General features: G+C 41.2%; 1 protein-coding gene across 3 annotated transcripts in view; it reads right to left on the reverse strand.

Moving 5' to 3' along the window:
- Positions 1–2,704: 2,704 nt before the first annotated feature.
- EPSTI1 (epithelial stromal interaction 1) overlaps positions 2,705–17,704 on the reverse strand; it is a 169,685-nt gene continuing 154,685 nt past the window's right edge. For all 3 annotated transcript variants that reach the window (XM_077483195.1, XM_077483196.1, XM_077483194.1), the window contains 3 exons: positions 14,974–15,047; positions 5,386–5,464; positions 2,705–5,172 (listed from right to left, as the gene is read on the reverse strand). In XM_077483195.1, coding sequence (XP_077339321.1) covers positions 5,167–5,172; positions 5,386–5,464; positions 14,974–15,047 — 159 coding nt within the window. In that variant the 3' untranslated portion in view covers positions 2,705–5,166. The remainder of the gene's footprint in view (positions 5,173–5,385; positions 5,465–14,973; positions 15,048–17,704) is intronic.

Below are 17,704 nucleotides of genomic sequence, written 5' to 3' on the forward strand. Positions count from 1 at the left end.
TGGAACTGTTAAGGTGGAGAATTCAAGAGGATTTTAAACTCAGGAGTAACTTGCTAAACACATGTGATTGCTAATTATATTCAAAATAATGAATTGTTACACCACTATTATAATGATTGTGTACAACTCGAGTAGTGATAATGATATATTTGAATAATTGTAAATTCTTCTATAGCGCTTAATCCTCTGAAGATGACCCGTTGGGGTCGAAATGCGCTAGCTTTCACTCAAACCATTTCATCACAGCACTTCAATAGCTTATAATAATGTGTTTAGCTTGATATGTGTTATTTTGCCGGTATCTCTTGGATCATAGCTCATATTTTTACTGTTATTGTTACCTTTGAAAATTATATGTTCTATTAAAGTTTATTCAACTTTTAATCACTGCCATCACTTTTTATAATTTGTTGTTGCATAGAAAACCCCACCCTGGGCGACAATTTCCTTTTTTGTTAATTATTCGGGGGTGTGCAGCACTTTTTTCTCTTTTCCCAAGTGTCCCCACTTCTACAGGGGAAAGATATTTGGAGAAAAGTGGTCGCTGGACTAGAACCCTCTATATCATTCTCAAGGGCCTACTCACAGTGATTATGTTTCAGCAAGGTCTCAACCTCAGGATCTTCCTGCCCTCATTGATCCTTATCTTGATATACAAGGCAATAGTCCAGACGGCTACCCCTCAGGTATAATAATGTCTTTGTAATGTACAATGTTCATGACCCAAAGCTTATTTTTCCCATCTATTTTCTGTTGATGTCCACATGTTCCACCGTGGTCTTACTAAATACCTAAACTGTTTACCAAGATCCTCCCCTGACGATTTCATACTCTCCTCCCCTCATTTATTTTGTTTCTGTTCTTGTTGTACGATTCAGATCATGCAAGGATTCTTTGCTGCTCTTCACAGTGTTCATTTACTTTATATTTTATAATATTTTTTTTATTTTATATAATAAAAATGATTGAAACAGAAAAGTATAAAATTATCTGCCCACATCTATATTGTAAGAGGGCAGGCATTCTGTAACTGTCTATTAGCTATAAAGGGAAGGCAATAATTCAGTAATTATTGGGTGGGTCACATCTATTACTGTTCTCTTGCAGGAGTTTTACCTGGAATAAGTATTTGTACTTACTTTTTTATTATAACATTTTACTCAGAGTAAACAGCAGCATAATTTGCAAGTTCAGCCCTTTTTGTATCTCCCCCTGAGCTAAAGTACCTCATGCAGGCAATTATTCTGCTTACCCATCAACCAGATGCTGTAGTTGCTAACTACACCAGTTCCAAGATGTTTAACCACTACAGATCCGCGCTATTGCCAAATGACGGCATTAGCGCGGACCTACATTTCCGGGACTACGTCTATTGACGTAGTCCTGGTTACGAGCGGCCTGCGCGCCCCCTGAGGGGCGCGCGCGGCGCGCTCTGTGATCGGCGAGTCCGTGAGACTCGCCTGATCACCGATCCGTGTAAGGGGTCGATCCCGACCCCTTATCACGTGATCAGCTGTCAGCCAATGACAGCTGATCATGTGATAGAACGGAGCCGGTAATCGGCTATTATTCCTCCTCGCGCTGACAGCGCGAGGAGAGAAAAAAAAAGCCGATCGCCGGCGGCCGTGATCGGGACATCGGTCCCGATCACGGCCATGAAAAAAGGGACCACCTGCCACCTGCCTGTGCCCACCTGCCTCCCGCAGTGCCATCCTGAAATAAAATAAAAGCAAAAGTAAGTGCCCCCCGTCAGTGCCCCCCCTCAGTGCCCACAGTGCCCACAGTGCCACCCACAGTGCCACCCACAGTGCCACCCCACAGTGCCACCCACAGTGCCACCCAATCTGCCTCAAAGGTGCTGCACCCCAGTGCCGCCCATCAGTGCCCAGCAGTGCCGCCCATCTGTGCCCAGCAGTGCCGCCCATCAGTGCCCAGCAGTGCCACCTATCAGAGCCACCTATCAGTGCCACCTATCAGTGCCCATCAGTCCCATCTATCTGTGGTACCTATCAGTGCCCATCCGTGCCACCCATCCGTGCCACTTATCTGTGCCACCCATCCGTGCCATCTTATCTGTGCCCATCTTTGCCCATCAGTGCCGCCTTATCTGTGCCCATCGGTGCCGCCTTATCTGTGCCTATTAGTGCCGCCTTAACTATGCCTATCAGTGCCCACCGGCGCAGCCCATCAGTGCCCACCGGTGCAGCCCATCAGTGCCCACCAATGCAGCCCATCAGTGCCCACCAATGCAGCCTATCAGTGCCGCCTAATCAGCGCACTTCAATGAAGGAGAAAAATGACCCGTTTGCAAAATTTTATAACAAACTATTAAAACATGATTTTTTTTTTTTTTTTTTTTGCATCTTTTTTTGTTTGTTTAGCAAAAAATAAAACTCCGAGCTGTAACTAAATACCACCAAAAGAAAGCTCTATTTGTGGGAAAAAAATGATAAAAATTTCATTTGGGTACAGTGTTGTATGCCCGCGCAATTGTCATTCAAAGTGCATCAGCGCTGAAAGCTGAAAATTGGTCTGGGACTGAGGGGGGTTTAAGTGCCCAGTAAGCAAGTGGTTAAATGTATTAGTATGAATTAGTATCAATATATTATTATGACATTCAGGGTCATCATCTGTGTTGTATATATGTGGAAACTAAGCAAAGAGATTTCGGACTATACAGGTCACACAAGGAGCAGACAATTCGTACTATAAAACCATACAATTTATTTATTTATAACAGAGATAAAAAGAATACATACAAATACAGTTGTGCTCATGAGTTTACATACCCTGGCAGAATTTATGATTTCTTGGCCATTTTCAGAGAATATGAATGATAATACAAAAACTTTTCTCTCACTAATGCTTAGTGTTTGGTGAAGCCATTTATTATCAATCAATTGTGTTTACTCTTTTTAGATCATAATAACAGAAACTACCCAAATGATCCTGATCAAAAGTTTACATAACCCAATTCTTAATAATATGTATTGCCCCCTTTAACTTTAATGACAGCTTGAAGTCTTTTGTGGTATTTGTGAATGAGTCTCTTTAACGTCTCAGATGCTAAAGCTGTCCATTCCTCTTGGCAAAAGGCCTGCAGTTCCTGTAAATCCTTGAGCTGTCTTGCATGAACATTTTAAGATCTCCCCAGAGTGGCTCAATGATATTGAGATCAGGAGACTGAGATGGCCACTCCAGTACCTTCACTTTATTCTGCTGTAGACAATGACAGGTCCACTTGACCTTGTGTTTTGGATCATTGTCATGTTGGAATGCCCAAGTACATCCCATGCGCAGCTTCATGGCTGATGAATGCAAATGTTCCTCCAGTATTTTTTGATAACATACTGCATTCATCTTGCCATCAATTTTGACCACTTTTCCTGTGCCTTTGTAGCTCACACATCCCCAAAACATCAGCGATCCACCTCCATGTTTCACATTAGGAATGTTGTATCTTTCATCATAGGCCTTGTTGACTCCTCTCCAAATATAGGCTTTTATGGTTGTGGCCAAAAAGCTAAATTTTGGTCTCATCACTCCAAACGACTTTATGCCAGATGGTTTGAGGCTTGTCTCTGTGCTATTTGGCATATTGCAAGAGGGATACTTTGTGGCATTTGCATCGTAATGGCTTTCTTTTGGCGACTCGACCATGCACCATCTTTCTTCAAGTGCCTCCTTATTGTGCATCTTGAAACAGCCACACCACATGTTCTCAGGTAGTCCTGTATTTCACCTAAAGTTATTTGTGGGTTTTTCTTTGCAACCAGAAAACATTTTCCTGGCAGTTGCAGCTGAAATTTTAGTTGGTCTACCTGACCGTGGCTTGGTTTCAACAGAACCCTTCATTTTCCACTTCTTGATTAGAGTTTGAACACTGCTGATTGGTATTCTCAATTCCTTGGATATCTTTTTATATCCCTTTACTGTTTTATACAGTTCAACTACCTTTTCCCGCAGATCCTTTGACAATTCTTTTGCTTTTCTCATGACTCAGAATCCAGAAACGTCAGTGCAGCACTGGATGAAAGATGCAAGGGTCTGTCACAAGTCCTGAAACTCATTGACCTTTTATACACATACACTAATTACAAGCAAACAGATCACAGGTGAGGATCATTACCTTTAATAGCCATTCAAACCCCTTTGTGTCAACTTGTGTGCATGTTATCAGGACAAAATCAACAGGGTATGTAAACTTTTGATCAGGGTCATTTGGATAATTTCTGTTGTGATTATGATTTAAAAAGAGTAAACACAGATGATTGATAATAAATGGCTTCAGCCAAACACTAACCATGAGTTAAAGAAACGTTTTTGTGTTATCATTCATATACTCTGAAAAATGGCCAAGAAATCATAAATTCTGCCAGGGTAAACTTATGAGCACAACTGTAAGTATGTCTCCAATATTTAAAAACAATAATAGTGCTAATAGGATTCCCTATGTAGTTTTTTTACACCAAGGATGAATGCTGATACAATGGGTCTTCATGTACTGATGCATTTCACCAACTTTTGCTTCATCAAAATGTGGAGTCAACCATGATAGATCACTCATGCAAGCCCACTATCAGTTTACAATATGTAATCCATCCACCTGATATCAGGGATTGGGGCAAATCAGACTATAGTTGTAGGAGTAATAGATCTGAGAGTCTCTAGGTATCCTCAAATCCATCAAAACTGGATGTGGTCATACAAATGTGTGCCCAAATAAATAGAAGGGGTTTCATCCACTAAGCCCATGCGGTGAGTTGGTTCTAGCATCCAGTTAACCTTGTGGTCTGGCAGCATGTATAGAAAGCTGTCGTCCCTTATATCCTTCCACCACCCGACACCTGAATTTGTATCTTAATTAGTACTTTAATGCTTACCATTGGCAGGCTGACATTTGTAGGACACATGCACACACAAATGCAGCCTAGCCTTAGAATTTCTCTACCAATAACTATCCCCTGTAAGAGCATGGGTGTGCATTGCCACCTTTAAATTTTTAAGTAAATGGAAACGTGATTAGGCTGCATAAGAAGTAAATGACAAAACTCAATGTTTTTATTTAATTGAAGTGTCTCATGTCAACAGCTCCGGATCTCTGAAGGTTATTTGTTGAGAATTTAATTACACTTGACTGTAGCTTGATTTCTCCACAAGTGAACTTTAAGCCTGAAAGAAAAGGAAAAAATTGTGTAATTAATGTCTAGGTCACATATATCACTGTTCACTTGTACGAGTTTTACCTGGAATCCTTATTAATACTTTACTCTCTGAGGGTATAAATAATCACCTTGACCTATCAAATGACAGCTACAGTATTTTGTACTAAACAAAACAATATTTAAAAAAGCGTAACTAGCACCGCTAATGATATATACATACCCATGTGTTTGACTCCCCAGAATATTCTTCTTTTTTAGTGCTAAGTCTTTGGAGTTTATCCAGAAAAGCATTGTTTACTCTGTAAAAAACAAGAACATGTAGTTAGTCATTTTAAATAATTGTTTTGCAATGCTAAACACATGCTTTTACTTGCTGTGACAGTACTATCAAAATGTAACAGTCATATATGCTGAGATAGCTATGTATACAGTGGTGAATGTGAGATAGATTTAAATGGGTTTTAAATATATTCTGGCAGTAGAGGAGATGCATTCTGCACAAGAAAATAAGAATATTGATGACATAGCTGTTTCCCCAGATTTGAATAAAAAGTGTTTACTAAACTGACCATATTGTAACTATTACAACTCACAGCAACACCTGCAGATTGACCAGATCCGAATAGCATAATTCACTGAAAGTGATGCATTTTCAAGCTTAATTTATGCAAGGTGTTGAAAGCAGATACCTAAGGGACAAGGCATTTAAAGGCTAAGTTCATCTTCATGAAAACATATGTACTCAATATTTTTTTCCACAGGAGCCTGTAAAGGATTTCATCCATTATCAGTGGATCACAGGTGCAATGTCAGGCCTCTGCACACTCTTCCTCCAGCTTTCTGCCCATACCTAAATACGGGTTTAGCACATAACGGGTCCTAAAGGTGAACTTATCCTTTAAGTATATGTAGTACTACCCCCATAGGAGTTGCAGGTGAAAGGGTTCCCCACTGATGCAGAGCCAGGCACATAACATTTTAAGCTTTCATCCAGACACAGTGAACAGTCCTTGAGCTTTGTTTTGTGTTTTTTTATTAGGGGGTATTAACTTGGATGGGGATAGGAATTACAGGATGTCCAACTTAATAGTGACAAAACCAGGGACAACTTCCTCCCTATATACAGCCCCCCTGTATCCTCTGTACCACTCCAATGGATTCCTCTGTCCAGCTAATAGTCTCTTATATCAGCAACAGCCCTTATAGGCTAAGAACTCTCAGCCCCTTTAGAAAGTAGCACCATGTATTGTGAACTGCATCCTGAAGTACCTTCAACTCCCCTGTAGACACGGGTCCCAGCTCTACCCCCACGGGAAATACTAGCCCATCTGGCTGCCTCTTCACCAGTCTACCGAACTGACTCTCTTCACCAGTCTACCGAACTGACTCTTTTCACCAGCATACCCAACTGACTCTCTGGCAATCTCCCAGGACAAGGTTTGAAGAAGACTTAACCTGTTCCCGACCAGCCGCCACAGTTGTACTGCAGCAGAATGGCACGGGCAGGGGAATCCCCAACATGTCACGGCGACCGCGATGATCGGATTCAAACCAGAACCGATTAATCCCCAGGCCCAGGCCAATGAAATCTGGCCTGGACCTGGTGATTGGTCCTGGTGAATGAGATCCTTCCCCTGTCTGTGTAAGTGTAAACACAGCAGGGGAAGTATCATCTCTCCTCATGGCGGTCTTTTCCATTCCAGACCGAGGAGAAATAACATCTCATAGTAAGGGCACCAATACTACACTGACACCAGTCCACGTAGGTACACTTGCCACTCCCTGGTCCCCCCCCCCCCCCCAGTTAAACACTTCACCTCCTGTCACTGTGTCACCCAGTGCAACTTTCAGATTTTTTTTGATCGCTCTACTGGTGTCATTAGTGACAAAAATCAGCGTTAGGGTAATTCGTGTTTAACCCTTTGATCACCCCCTGTCACCTGTGATCACTGTGTAAGTGTCACGGGTGATGCTGGTTAGCTAGATTTTTTTTATAGTGTCAGGGCATCCGCCAAATATTACCCAATAAAGGTTTAACCCCCTGATCACCCAGCAGATGAGATCAGTTTTAGAGTCAGTCAGGGTCTGCGTCACCCCAGGCAGCATAAGATTAATGCCAGCAGCACTAACACCCATGCACACACCATACACCTCCCTTAGTATAGTACACTTAGTATAGTGTCTGAACAGATCAATATCTGATCTGATCAGAACTATATTAGCGTCCTCAGCAGTTTAGGGTTCCCAAAAACGCAGTGTTAGTGGGATCAGCCCAGATACCAGCTAGCAGCTGCATTTAGCTGCATTTAGCCCCTCTGCCCAGCCCACCCAAGTGCAGTATCAATCGATCACTGTCACTTACAAAAATACAACACACATAACTGCAGCCTGATCTCTGCGAACGCCAACAGTTTTTTTGTTAGCATTTGAATTAGTCGCTGACAGTCTGGTGCTTTTTGTCTTGTGAGTCTCATTAGCGTACCAGTAAATTTAGAGATCAAAATGTAAAATCGAAGGTACACTAGTGAAGAGGCCTACACGTTTCTGAGCATGACAAATAGTGAATAGGAAGTCACTCATCTGTCAGTTTCAGGCTCAGAATATGAACCTGTAGACAGCAGCGGCACTCTGACAGATAGCTCTGATGATGGAGTTGTGGTCCCTTCCAAGGTCAGTCGTACCAGACCCCGTTCTGCTGTTGTGGTGCAAGAACCGCAGGGCTCTCCTACTGTATTGAACTGAGAGTGAGTACTAGTGGCACTCAAGATATTTAAGCTCTGTGACAGGGCAACAGGCTATACATATAGTTTTATGGTTTACGAGGGAAAAGACAGTCACGTAGAGCCGGAGAACTGCCCAGACTACATAGGGAGCACTGGTAAGATTGTGTGGGACTTAGTCTCACCCTTTATACGTGGACAATTATTACACAAGCGTGCTTGATCACCAAATTGGTGCATGTGGCACCATGCAATCTAATCACCAGGGCTTACCCCAGTTGCTTGTAGATTCCCATCTTAGGCTGGGGGAGAGAGCCTGCTTGAGATGTCCAAATTCCTACGGCGACTGGTGTTGTGGAGAAACCCCTTTGTGTCCACGAATATAACCTTAATATGGGAGGGGTGGACCTCAAGGACCAGTTATTGGTGCCATACCTAATTGCCCGTAAGGTCAGACGCTGGTACAAAAAAGTGTCTGTATACTTATTTCAATTGGCTCTGCTGAATGCTTATATGCTATACAAAGCTTCAAGACAAACTGGATCCTTTTTTAAATTCCAGGAAGAGACCATCACAGCCCTTCTGTTTCCAGACAGTGCTGTGGCCCAACTTCCCAATCCAAATGCAGTAAGCTGGCTGCATAAGAGGCATTTTCTGCATGTCATCTCTGGTACCCCTACCCAAAGAAACCCCCAAAGAAGATGTCGTTTCTGTAGAAAGCACAGATATAGGTGTGACACCCGCTTTTATTGCCCTTCCTGTCCTGACCAACCTGTCTTTTCATTGGTGACTGTTTTGAACGCTACAACACACTTGTTGAGTATTAGCTTAGGGTACATCACTACACAGTCCTAGGCACATGTACACAGGGTCTCGAAAGATGTGATGGCCATCACATTTTGAGAGACCCTAATCTGCAATGTTCAGTTTACTGTTTTTTTTACAGTTTTTATATAAGTGAAAAAAGTAAAAAATAAATAAAACACGATTTTTAAAAAAAAAAAGCCAAAAATTGTTGTGGTTTTATTTTTCTTCTCTCTCTCTATTGTTCTCTCTCTTATGTTCATTCTCTACTGTCCGCTCTACTGTTTGCTCACTATTGTTATATATCTATCGTTCTCTCTCTGTTTTGTTTTTACTATATTTTATTGTATTTGCTTTGCAGGTATGCTATGTTATACTGTAATGTTTGTTTTATTGTTAACCATCATTTGCTTAGCAGGTACGCCATTCAGCTGCAGCACGGGTTTATTTATTCTGGCAGCAACAGTGTTTGCTCCCTCAATACATAAAGCCGTGACTCACCACCACAGTTGAAAAAAGAGCATATTTGCAGAAGTATGGGGGCCGGGGTGGAGGAGCGATTTGCTCCTAACATTAGGGGCGGATTGCCCCCATGTTTTGGCATATATTTTTTAGGCACAGATTGCAATGTTTTATTTTTACTATGTTTTATTGTATCTGCTTTGCAGGTATGGTAAGTCTTACTGTTATACTGTAATGTTACTTTGTTTTATTGTTAACTATCATTTGCTTAGCAGGTACACCATTCAGCTGCAGTACTGGTTTATTTATCTTGACAGCAACAGCGTTTGCTCCCACGATAGGTAAATCAGCGACTCCATCGCTGTAGGAGGTGATTTCATCACCACAGATAAAAAAATGGTGCATGTATGTCCATCATTAGAAGTGGGTGGAAGAAGGGCGGTATTCTAATGGTGGTACCCACCAATCAATCTTTTTTTCGTTCAGCCCACAAGCTGCATGAAAAAAAGAACATTACAATGTATGCCCAACAAGGACCAGCAACGTACTGGTATGTTGCTGGACTTTGAGTGGTTATACCAGAATGATGCCTGCAGGTTTAGATATCATCTTGGTAACATTCTTTTCATCCAGTGGTCAGCTTTCATGTAAAAGCAATCCTAGTGGCTAATTAGCCTCTACACTGCTTTTATAAGCAGTGGGAGGGAACGTTTCCCCCCCACCATCTTCCATGGTTTTCTTGGGCTCTCCTGTCCCAACAGGGAACCCGCAAGCTGACCATAGAGCTGATCAGAGACCAGAATGGCTCCAATCATCTCTGTGGCCTAAGAAACTGGAAGCTACGAGCATTTCATGACTTAGATTTTGCCGGAAATAAACAGCGCCATTAGGAAATTGGCAAAGCATTTTATCACACCGGTCTTGGTGTGGTCAGATGCTTTGAGGACAGAGGCGAGATCTAGGGTCTAATAGACCCCAATTTTTTCAAAAGAGTACCTGTCACTACCTATTGCTGTCATAGGGGATATTTATATTCCCTCAGATAACAATAAAAATGATCTAAAAAAAAAATGAAAGGAGCAGTTTAAAAATATTATAAAAAAAGCAAAATAAATAATAAAAAAAGCAAAACAAAACAAAAAAAACACTCCTGTCCCCCGTGCTCATGCGCAAAGGTGAGCGCAAGCGGCGTTGGTCTGGTATCATATGTAAACAGCAATTGCACCATGCATGTGAGGTATCACCGCAAAGGTCAGATCGAGGGCAGTCATTTTAGTAGACCTCCTCTGTATATCTAAAAATATTTGGACAATATAGTGTTTTAGTGAACTAAAATTAAAAAAAGTGTGTTTTTCCCCAAAAAAATTTGTTTGAAAAATTGCTGTGCAAATATTGTGTCAAAAAAAAATTGCAACACACACCATTTTAATCGGTAGGGCCTTTGCTTTCAAAAAAATATATAATGTTTGGGGGTTCAAAGTAATTTTCTTACAAAAAAAATTATTTTGTCATGTAAAAGTGTCAGAAAGGGCTTTGTCTTCAAGTGGTTAGAAGAGTGGGTGATGTGTGACATAAGCTTCTAAATGTTGTACATAAAATGCCAGGACAGTTCAACCCCCCCCCCCCCCCCCCAAATGACCCCTTTTGGAAAGTAGACACCCCAAGCTATTTGATGAGAGGCATGTTGAGTCCTTGGAATATTCTATATTTTGCCACAAGTTGCAGAAAAATAAATATAAATTATTTTTTTGCACAAAGTTAGCACTAAATGATCTATTGCTCAAAACATGCCATGGGCATATGTGAAATTACACCCCAAAATACATTCTGCTTTTTGGGAGCCTACCCGTGTACAGGACCCCAAAACCAATCACAGTCTTTAGGCCGCGTACACACGCGCGGACTGTTCGCCCAACTTTGTCCGTCCAACAGTTTCGGCAAACAGTCCGCTCAAACTTAGCATGGACGGACATGGCCACACACGACGTACGAACAGTTTGCTGAAACCGTGCGCGATGACGTGAACGGCACGTACGACGGGACGAAAAATACGACGTCCTATACACTGCATTATAGCTTTCGGCGTGAAAATCCTTTCTGAGCATGCGCGCAACTTTGTTTGACGAACAAGCCTACACACGAGCGGACTGTTCGCTGAAACAAGGTTTCAGCGGACAGTTTTACGGAATTTCCGAAAAACCTTGTCCGTCCAACTGTCCGCTGAAACTGTCCGCTGAAAGCCCACACACGAGCGGACTGTCCGCCCAAACACTGTTCAGCGGACAAAGTTGGACGAACAGTCCGCCCGTGTGTACGCGGCCTTAGGCTTTCTAAGGGCGTAAAATGGTGATTTCACTTCCTCACTACCTATCACAGTTTCGGAGGCCCTGAAATGTCAAGAGAGCAGAAAACCCCCACAAATGACCCTATTTTGGAAAGAAGACACTTCAAGCTTCTTGCTGAGAGGCATGTTATGTACATGGAATATTTGATATTTTGCCACAAGTTTCAGGAAAATGTATTTATTTTTATTTTTTTACAGAAAGTTGTCACTAAATTATATATTGTTCAAACATGGCATGGTTATATGTGGCATTACACCCCAAAATACATTCTGCTGCTTCTCCTTTGTACAGGGATATCACATGTGTGAGACTTTTTGGGAGCCTAGTCATGTACAGGAACCCAAAAACCAAGCACCGCCTTCAGGCTTTCTAAAGGCCCTGAAATGTCCAGATAGCACAACCCCCCCCCCCCCAAACGACCCCATTTAGGAAAGACACCCCAAGGTATTTGCTAATTGGTATGGTGAGAGTATTTTTCAGATCTCATTTATTTTTGAAAATGAAGTAAGAAAAGACAAAAGGCGAGATCTGCAAAATACTCAACATGCCTCTTATCAAATAGCTAGGGGTGTCTACTTTCCAAAATAGGGTCATTTGGGGGGGGGGGGGGGTTGTGCTATCTGGGTATTTCATGGCCTCGAAACTGTGATAGGCAGTGAGGAGTGAAATCAAAAATGTACACCCTTAGAAAGCCTGAAGTCGGTGATTGGTTTTTGGGGTCCTGTACGCAGTTAGGCTGCCAAAGAGTCTGACACATGTGGTATCTCCATACTCAGGAGAAGCAGCAGATTGTATTTTGGGGTGTAATTCCACATATAACCATGCCATGTTTGAACAATATATAATTTAGTAACAACGTTGAGTAAAAAAAAAAAAACATGCCTCTCAGCAAATAGCTTGAAGTGTCTTCTTTCAAAACGGGGGTCATCTGGGGGGTTTTGAGCTATCTTGTAATTTCATGGCCTCCGAAACTATGATAGGTAGTGAGGAAGTGAAATCACAATGCCCTTAGAAAGCCTGAAGGCGGTGCTTGGTTTTCGGGGTCCTGTACGTGGCTAGGCTCCAAAAAAGTCTCACGCATGTGGTATCCCCGTACTCAGGAGAAGCAGCAGAATGTATTTTGGGGTGTAATTTCAAATATGCCCATGGCAGGTTTGAGCAATAGATCATTTAGTGACAACTTTGTGCCAAAAAAAAAACTTTCATTTTCTCGCAACTTGTGGCAAAATATAAAATATTCCATGGACTCAACATGCCTATCAGCAAATAGCTTGGGGTGTCTACTTTCCAAAATGGGGTCATGGGGGGGAGTTGTGCTATCTTTTCATTTTATGTCCTTCATAACTGTTTTAGGTAGTGAGGAGTGAAATCAAAAATTTACACCCTTAGAAATTTTGAAGGCGGTACTTGGTTTGCAGGGTCCTGTGCACGGCTAGGCTCAAAAAAAGTCTCACATATGTGGTATCCCCATACTCAGGAGAAGGAGCAAAATGTATTTTGGGGTGTAATTCTACATATAACCATGGCATGTGTGAGCAATATATAATTTAGTGACAACTTAGTGTAATTTTTATATTTTTTGTCATTTTTCAGTCACTTGACAAAAATAAAAATATTCAATGGGCATAACATGCCTCTCAGCAATCTCATTGGGGTGTCTACTTTCCAAAATGGGGTCATTTGGGGAGGGTTCGTACTGCCCTACCATTTTTACCTCAAGAAATTAGGTAGGTAGTCATAACCGAAAGGCTGCGTAATTTCCAGAAAATGTACCCTAGTTTGTAGACGTTATAACTTTTGCGCAAAACAATAAATTTACGCTTATCGACAATTTTATTACAAAAGACATGTGGCTGAATATATTTTGGTCTAAATGTATGACTAAAATTGAGTTTATTATTTTTTTTTATAACAAAAATAGAAAATATAATTTCTTTTCAAAATTGTTGGTCTTTTTCCGTTTATATCCCAAAAAATAAAAATCACAGAGGCAATCAAATACCATCAAAAGAAAGCTCTATTTGTGGGAAACAAAGGATGCAAATTTTGTTTGGGTACAGCATCGCATGACTGTGCAATTACCAGTTAAACAGCACAGTGCCAAATTGTAAAAAGTGCTCCGGTCATTGAGCAGCCAAATCCCCCAGGGCTGAAGTGGTTAAGCACATTGCTGTCTTCAAAAGAGACCTGCTACATGTGGCAGTGTCTCCCCTTTTAAATCCCTGCACTGTGCTGTAGTACTCACTGCACCTCCTTGCTCCCTCTGCCTCTTGTCAGGATTCTCCTAGGCCAGCTGCTGAGCCCCGGCCCAAGGCAGAGCCCCTCCCCAGACTAGTAGATGTGCCTCAAGGGCCCCCGACAGCCTCCTCAGCACTGCATCTCCATCTTCCACCTGACTCCCCTGCCAGCATGACTTATTCCTATTTAAGGGCTCACTTAGTCCCCTGCCAGGCCCACCTCCTGGGGATTGGCTAAGCACCCCTAAATATGCAGAACAGCCCCCAGTCTCCACCCTCTAGTTTCCAGAATGTTCCCCAACTTTTCAGTACCAGAGGTAGGCAACAGAGAGCTGTCTGTGAGAGTCATTCTTTTCTTTGTTTTCTTTTTTTTCTGTGAGAGTCATTCTGCCCTGAACTCTAGTAACCCTGACTCAATTACAGACTCACAGGATTTAAACATGAGTAAAAATATGTTTTTCCTACTCTAGCACTAGTAGCACACTAGAGGTGCTACAGTATGTAAAGCCAAAACCTTGATTGGATTGAGAAAGGAATGTCAAAAACCCCTATCAGGATTTGTTTTTTGTTTTTGGTAATCCCTGTCTTATTATGGAGATTTCTTCCACACAGTAGGAAAATCTACCCTCTAATCTTAGACACTGTAACAACTTTCACCAGGACAAATAGAGAGGATAAATCTCTGAGACATAAACAGCAAAAAAAACATGACAGGGGTTCTAATTTATTACCACTGTATCCAAAATAAAAATAGTTTCAGCTTTAGATACACTTTTAGAATATGTTTTGGTGTAAGGCACAGTGGGGCGGCACAGTGGTGTAGTGGTTAGCTCTCTCACCTAGCAGTAAGAAGGGTCGCTTGTTCGAATCCCAACCACGACACTACCTGCCTGGAGTTTGCATGTTCTCCCTGTGCCTGCGTGGGTTTCCTCCTGGTACTCCTGATTCCTCCCACAATCCAAAGACATGCAGGTAGGTTAATTGGCTTCTGTCAAAAAAATTGGCCCTAGTATATGAATGGGGACCTTGGATTGCAGGCTCCTTAAGGGTAGGGACCAATGTGAGTGTGCAATGTACAGGGATAGGGGCAATTGTAGACCCTCAGGTTGAACTTGATGGACTGGTGTCTTTATTCAACTAACTAACTAAGGCTGAAGTAACTACTTCATAGCTATAAAATATTTTTTTTGCTCTTTGTGTATATTTTGAATAATCTTTTCTTCTGTTCAGTGAGACATACCTTCTACGTTCTTCCTGTTGAGACAGTGTTCTTTCCTTTTCTTCCTCTGCTTTCTTCACTTCTAACAACTCGCTCTACAAAGAGAAAAAAATCATTTTCTGTATGTGCATACAACATAAGGCAATCAAATTGTTTTCATCAATCCTTGGTGTGTACGATGGATACTGACACATTCCTTTTAATGGAAAAGGGAATGCATCATTAGGTTTCTATAATAAACTATGGCACTAAAGATGCATCAAGGTTATTACATTTGAAAACAGCCATGTGAATTTGTGTAACGTACTGGAAATTGCTTGTAACTCAATGATGACAGTAGAGGTTGAGACACATACAGGTTTTCTGCCAGTCGTTAAACAATTAAGATGTAGTTCCATAGCAAGAAGTCAGTCTTTAATTTTCAACCAGAGTGAAGTGAGTGGATCAGAATTAGAGCTCTTGCTCTTAACAGCCTTTAAATTTGGGAAAATTATGCAGGCATCTGCTACTTTTTCCTCAATTTAGGTTTAAATGATAATTAACTCATAATTAACAATCATTTGGGTAGGCTGAGTATTCCCTGTTTTCATGGCTGTATCATATTGTAGATTGGGTGAAGGTTATGTGTATTCTAAAGTAACCCATTCCAAATCTGTCCACTTTGTAAAATATATTATTAAGGAATATTGATACTAGTATCTGCAACTTCACAGTAAAACTACTTGTTCCCAAGAGTATGAGATTTTTTGAATTTATACATTTGATTTGTTTTTTAAACTGAGTTTTTTTCATGCTTTTAAATTATTATTATTCTACAGGATTTATATATTGCCAACAACTTGTGCAGCACTTTACAAAATAAAGTGAAACAGTAAATTTAAAAAACAATTCAATAAAGGAGGGTTAGACGGGCCTTACAATGTAAAAGGGAGGTGCAATTGCTGTTTTAACTATCAGAGATGAGTTGCTGGAGAAAGCAAACATCTCAGTTTTTAGGTAGTGGTGGGATAGGCTTCCCTAAAGAGATACATTTTAGGAATCATCTAAAGGTGGACATAATGAGATAGTCATACCAATTGGTGTAGGAAGTTCCAGAGGATGGGAGAGGCTTTGGAGAAGTCCTGAAGGCAGAGATGATGCGGGAGCTAGAGGGCAGGAGGTCTTGGGAGAAGTGAAGAGCAGGATTTCAGTGATATTTTAAGACAAGGTTAGAGATGTAGTTGGAGGCAGTGTTGTGGATGGTTTTGTTTGTTGTTTTTGTTAGTATTTTTGTTAGTATTTTGAATGTGTTTGGCAAGTTGAAGACAAGAGGGGGGGGGGGATTGACAGAGAGAGGAAGCAGACCCTGAATGGCTGGGAAAATGGAAGGGTCTTGCAGCAGCATTCATGACAGACTAAAGGGGTGCGGAGTAGCCTGTGTATAGGTAGGGAAACAAGGATGGATTTGCAATAATCAAGGCAAGAGATAACAAGGGAGTGAATTAGTATCATTAAGGTGTCAACTTATGAATCCAGAGTTTCTAAGCATACTGACCAATTGTTGGTGAGAGATAACAATGATCAGTGTTGAGTTCCCATGGATTAAACTTCAGAAATGTAACACAAGCATGATCCTGGTCCGTTTAGGCTGCCCCCCCCCCCTCCCCCAGCTACATGCAAAAAAATGCATTGGGTCCTATTTAGTACAGTAGTAGAGTATGTCCACTTAGCAAAGGGAATGTCAGCTTTGCAAAACTTATGTTTATTTAGTAAATAAAGTGAGACTGTGTTCACTTTAAATACTCAATTACAGTAAAACCTTGAATTGCGAGCTTAATGCATTCTGGAAACATGCTTGTAATCCAAAGTACTTGTATATCAAAGCAAATTTCCCCATAAGAAATAATGGAAACTCAGAGGATTCATTCCACAGCAATTTATTCACAAGTCCTTTAGTTTATAGCTCGTATAAAAAGATTATAGCAATGTGATTGGTTGTGTAACCATAAAATGTCCATCCACAAATGGCAGCCTCCACAAAGGGATTAAACACAAAATCCATCAGGAGCAACAGAGTATAAAAGAGAAGAGAGGCACATGTAAGTGTAGCAATATGGTTACATTTAATGAAGATACAACATTTAGCAACTCACGTGGTTGATGATTAAAAAGAGGCACATCTAAGTATGCAAGCATCTGGGGGTAGCTGTCAGTCTGCAATCCTGACCGGAAAGACTACCCTGCAGTAGAGCGATCTGAAAGCGAAGCTTCAAGCACTTGTGGAGGGATGACATTGATGGTGGTGTGGAGGATGGTCTATGTGGACCACTTTACCCCAGATGTCTGCATACTTAGATGTGCCTTGCTAAATGTTGTACCTTCAATAAATGTAACCATATTGATACACTTAGAAGCATCACTGTTCTGTTTTATTCTCAGTTGTATGTACCCTTCTGTATGGAAGCAGTGGTCCTGCACTCTATGGGGAGATCAAGAAGGAATTTTCCCCCCCACTAGGGCAAATTGGACCATGCTTTATGGGGGTTTTTTACTTCCTCTGGATAAACTGTGGGTATAGGATTGTGTACGGTATATGGAGGTTTTCCATTTACACTTTGTGTAAACTCTACATAAAAACAAAAAGCAATGATCTGCAAATCTCATAAACCTATATTTTATTAAAAGAAAATAGAAAACATATCAAATGTTTAAACTGAAAAAATTTTAATAAAAAATAAAAATATTTTTTACATTCATGGCAGTAACGCTTCTC

The sequence above is a fragment of the Lithobates pipiens genome, unplaced genomic scaffold, assembly GCF_037356315.1.
Source record: "Lithobates pipiens isolate NorthernLeopardFrog02 unplaced genomic scaffold, aLitPip1_a1.2 Scaffold_16, whole genome shotgun sequence".
NCBI lineage: Eukaryota > Metazoa > Chordata > Amphibia > Anura > Ranidae > Lithobates > Lithobates pipiens.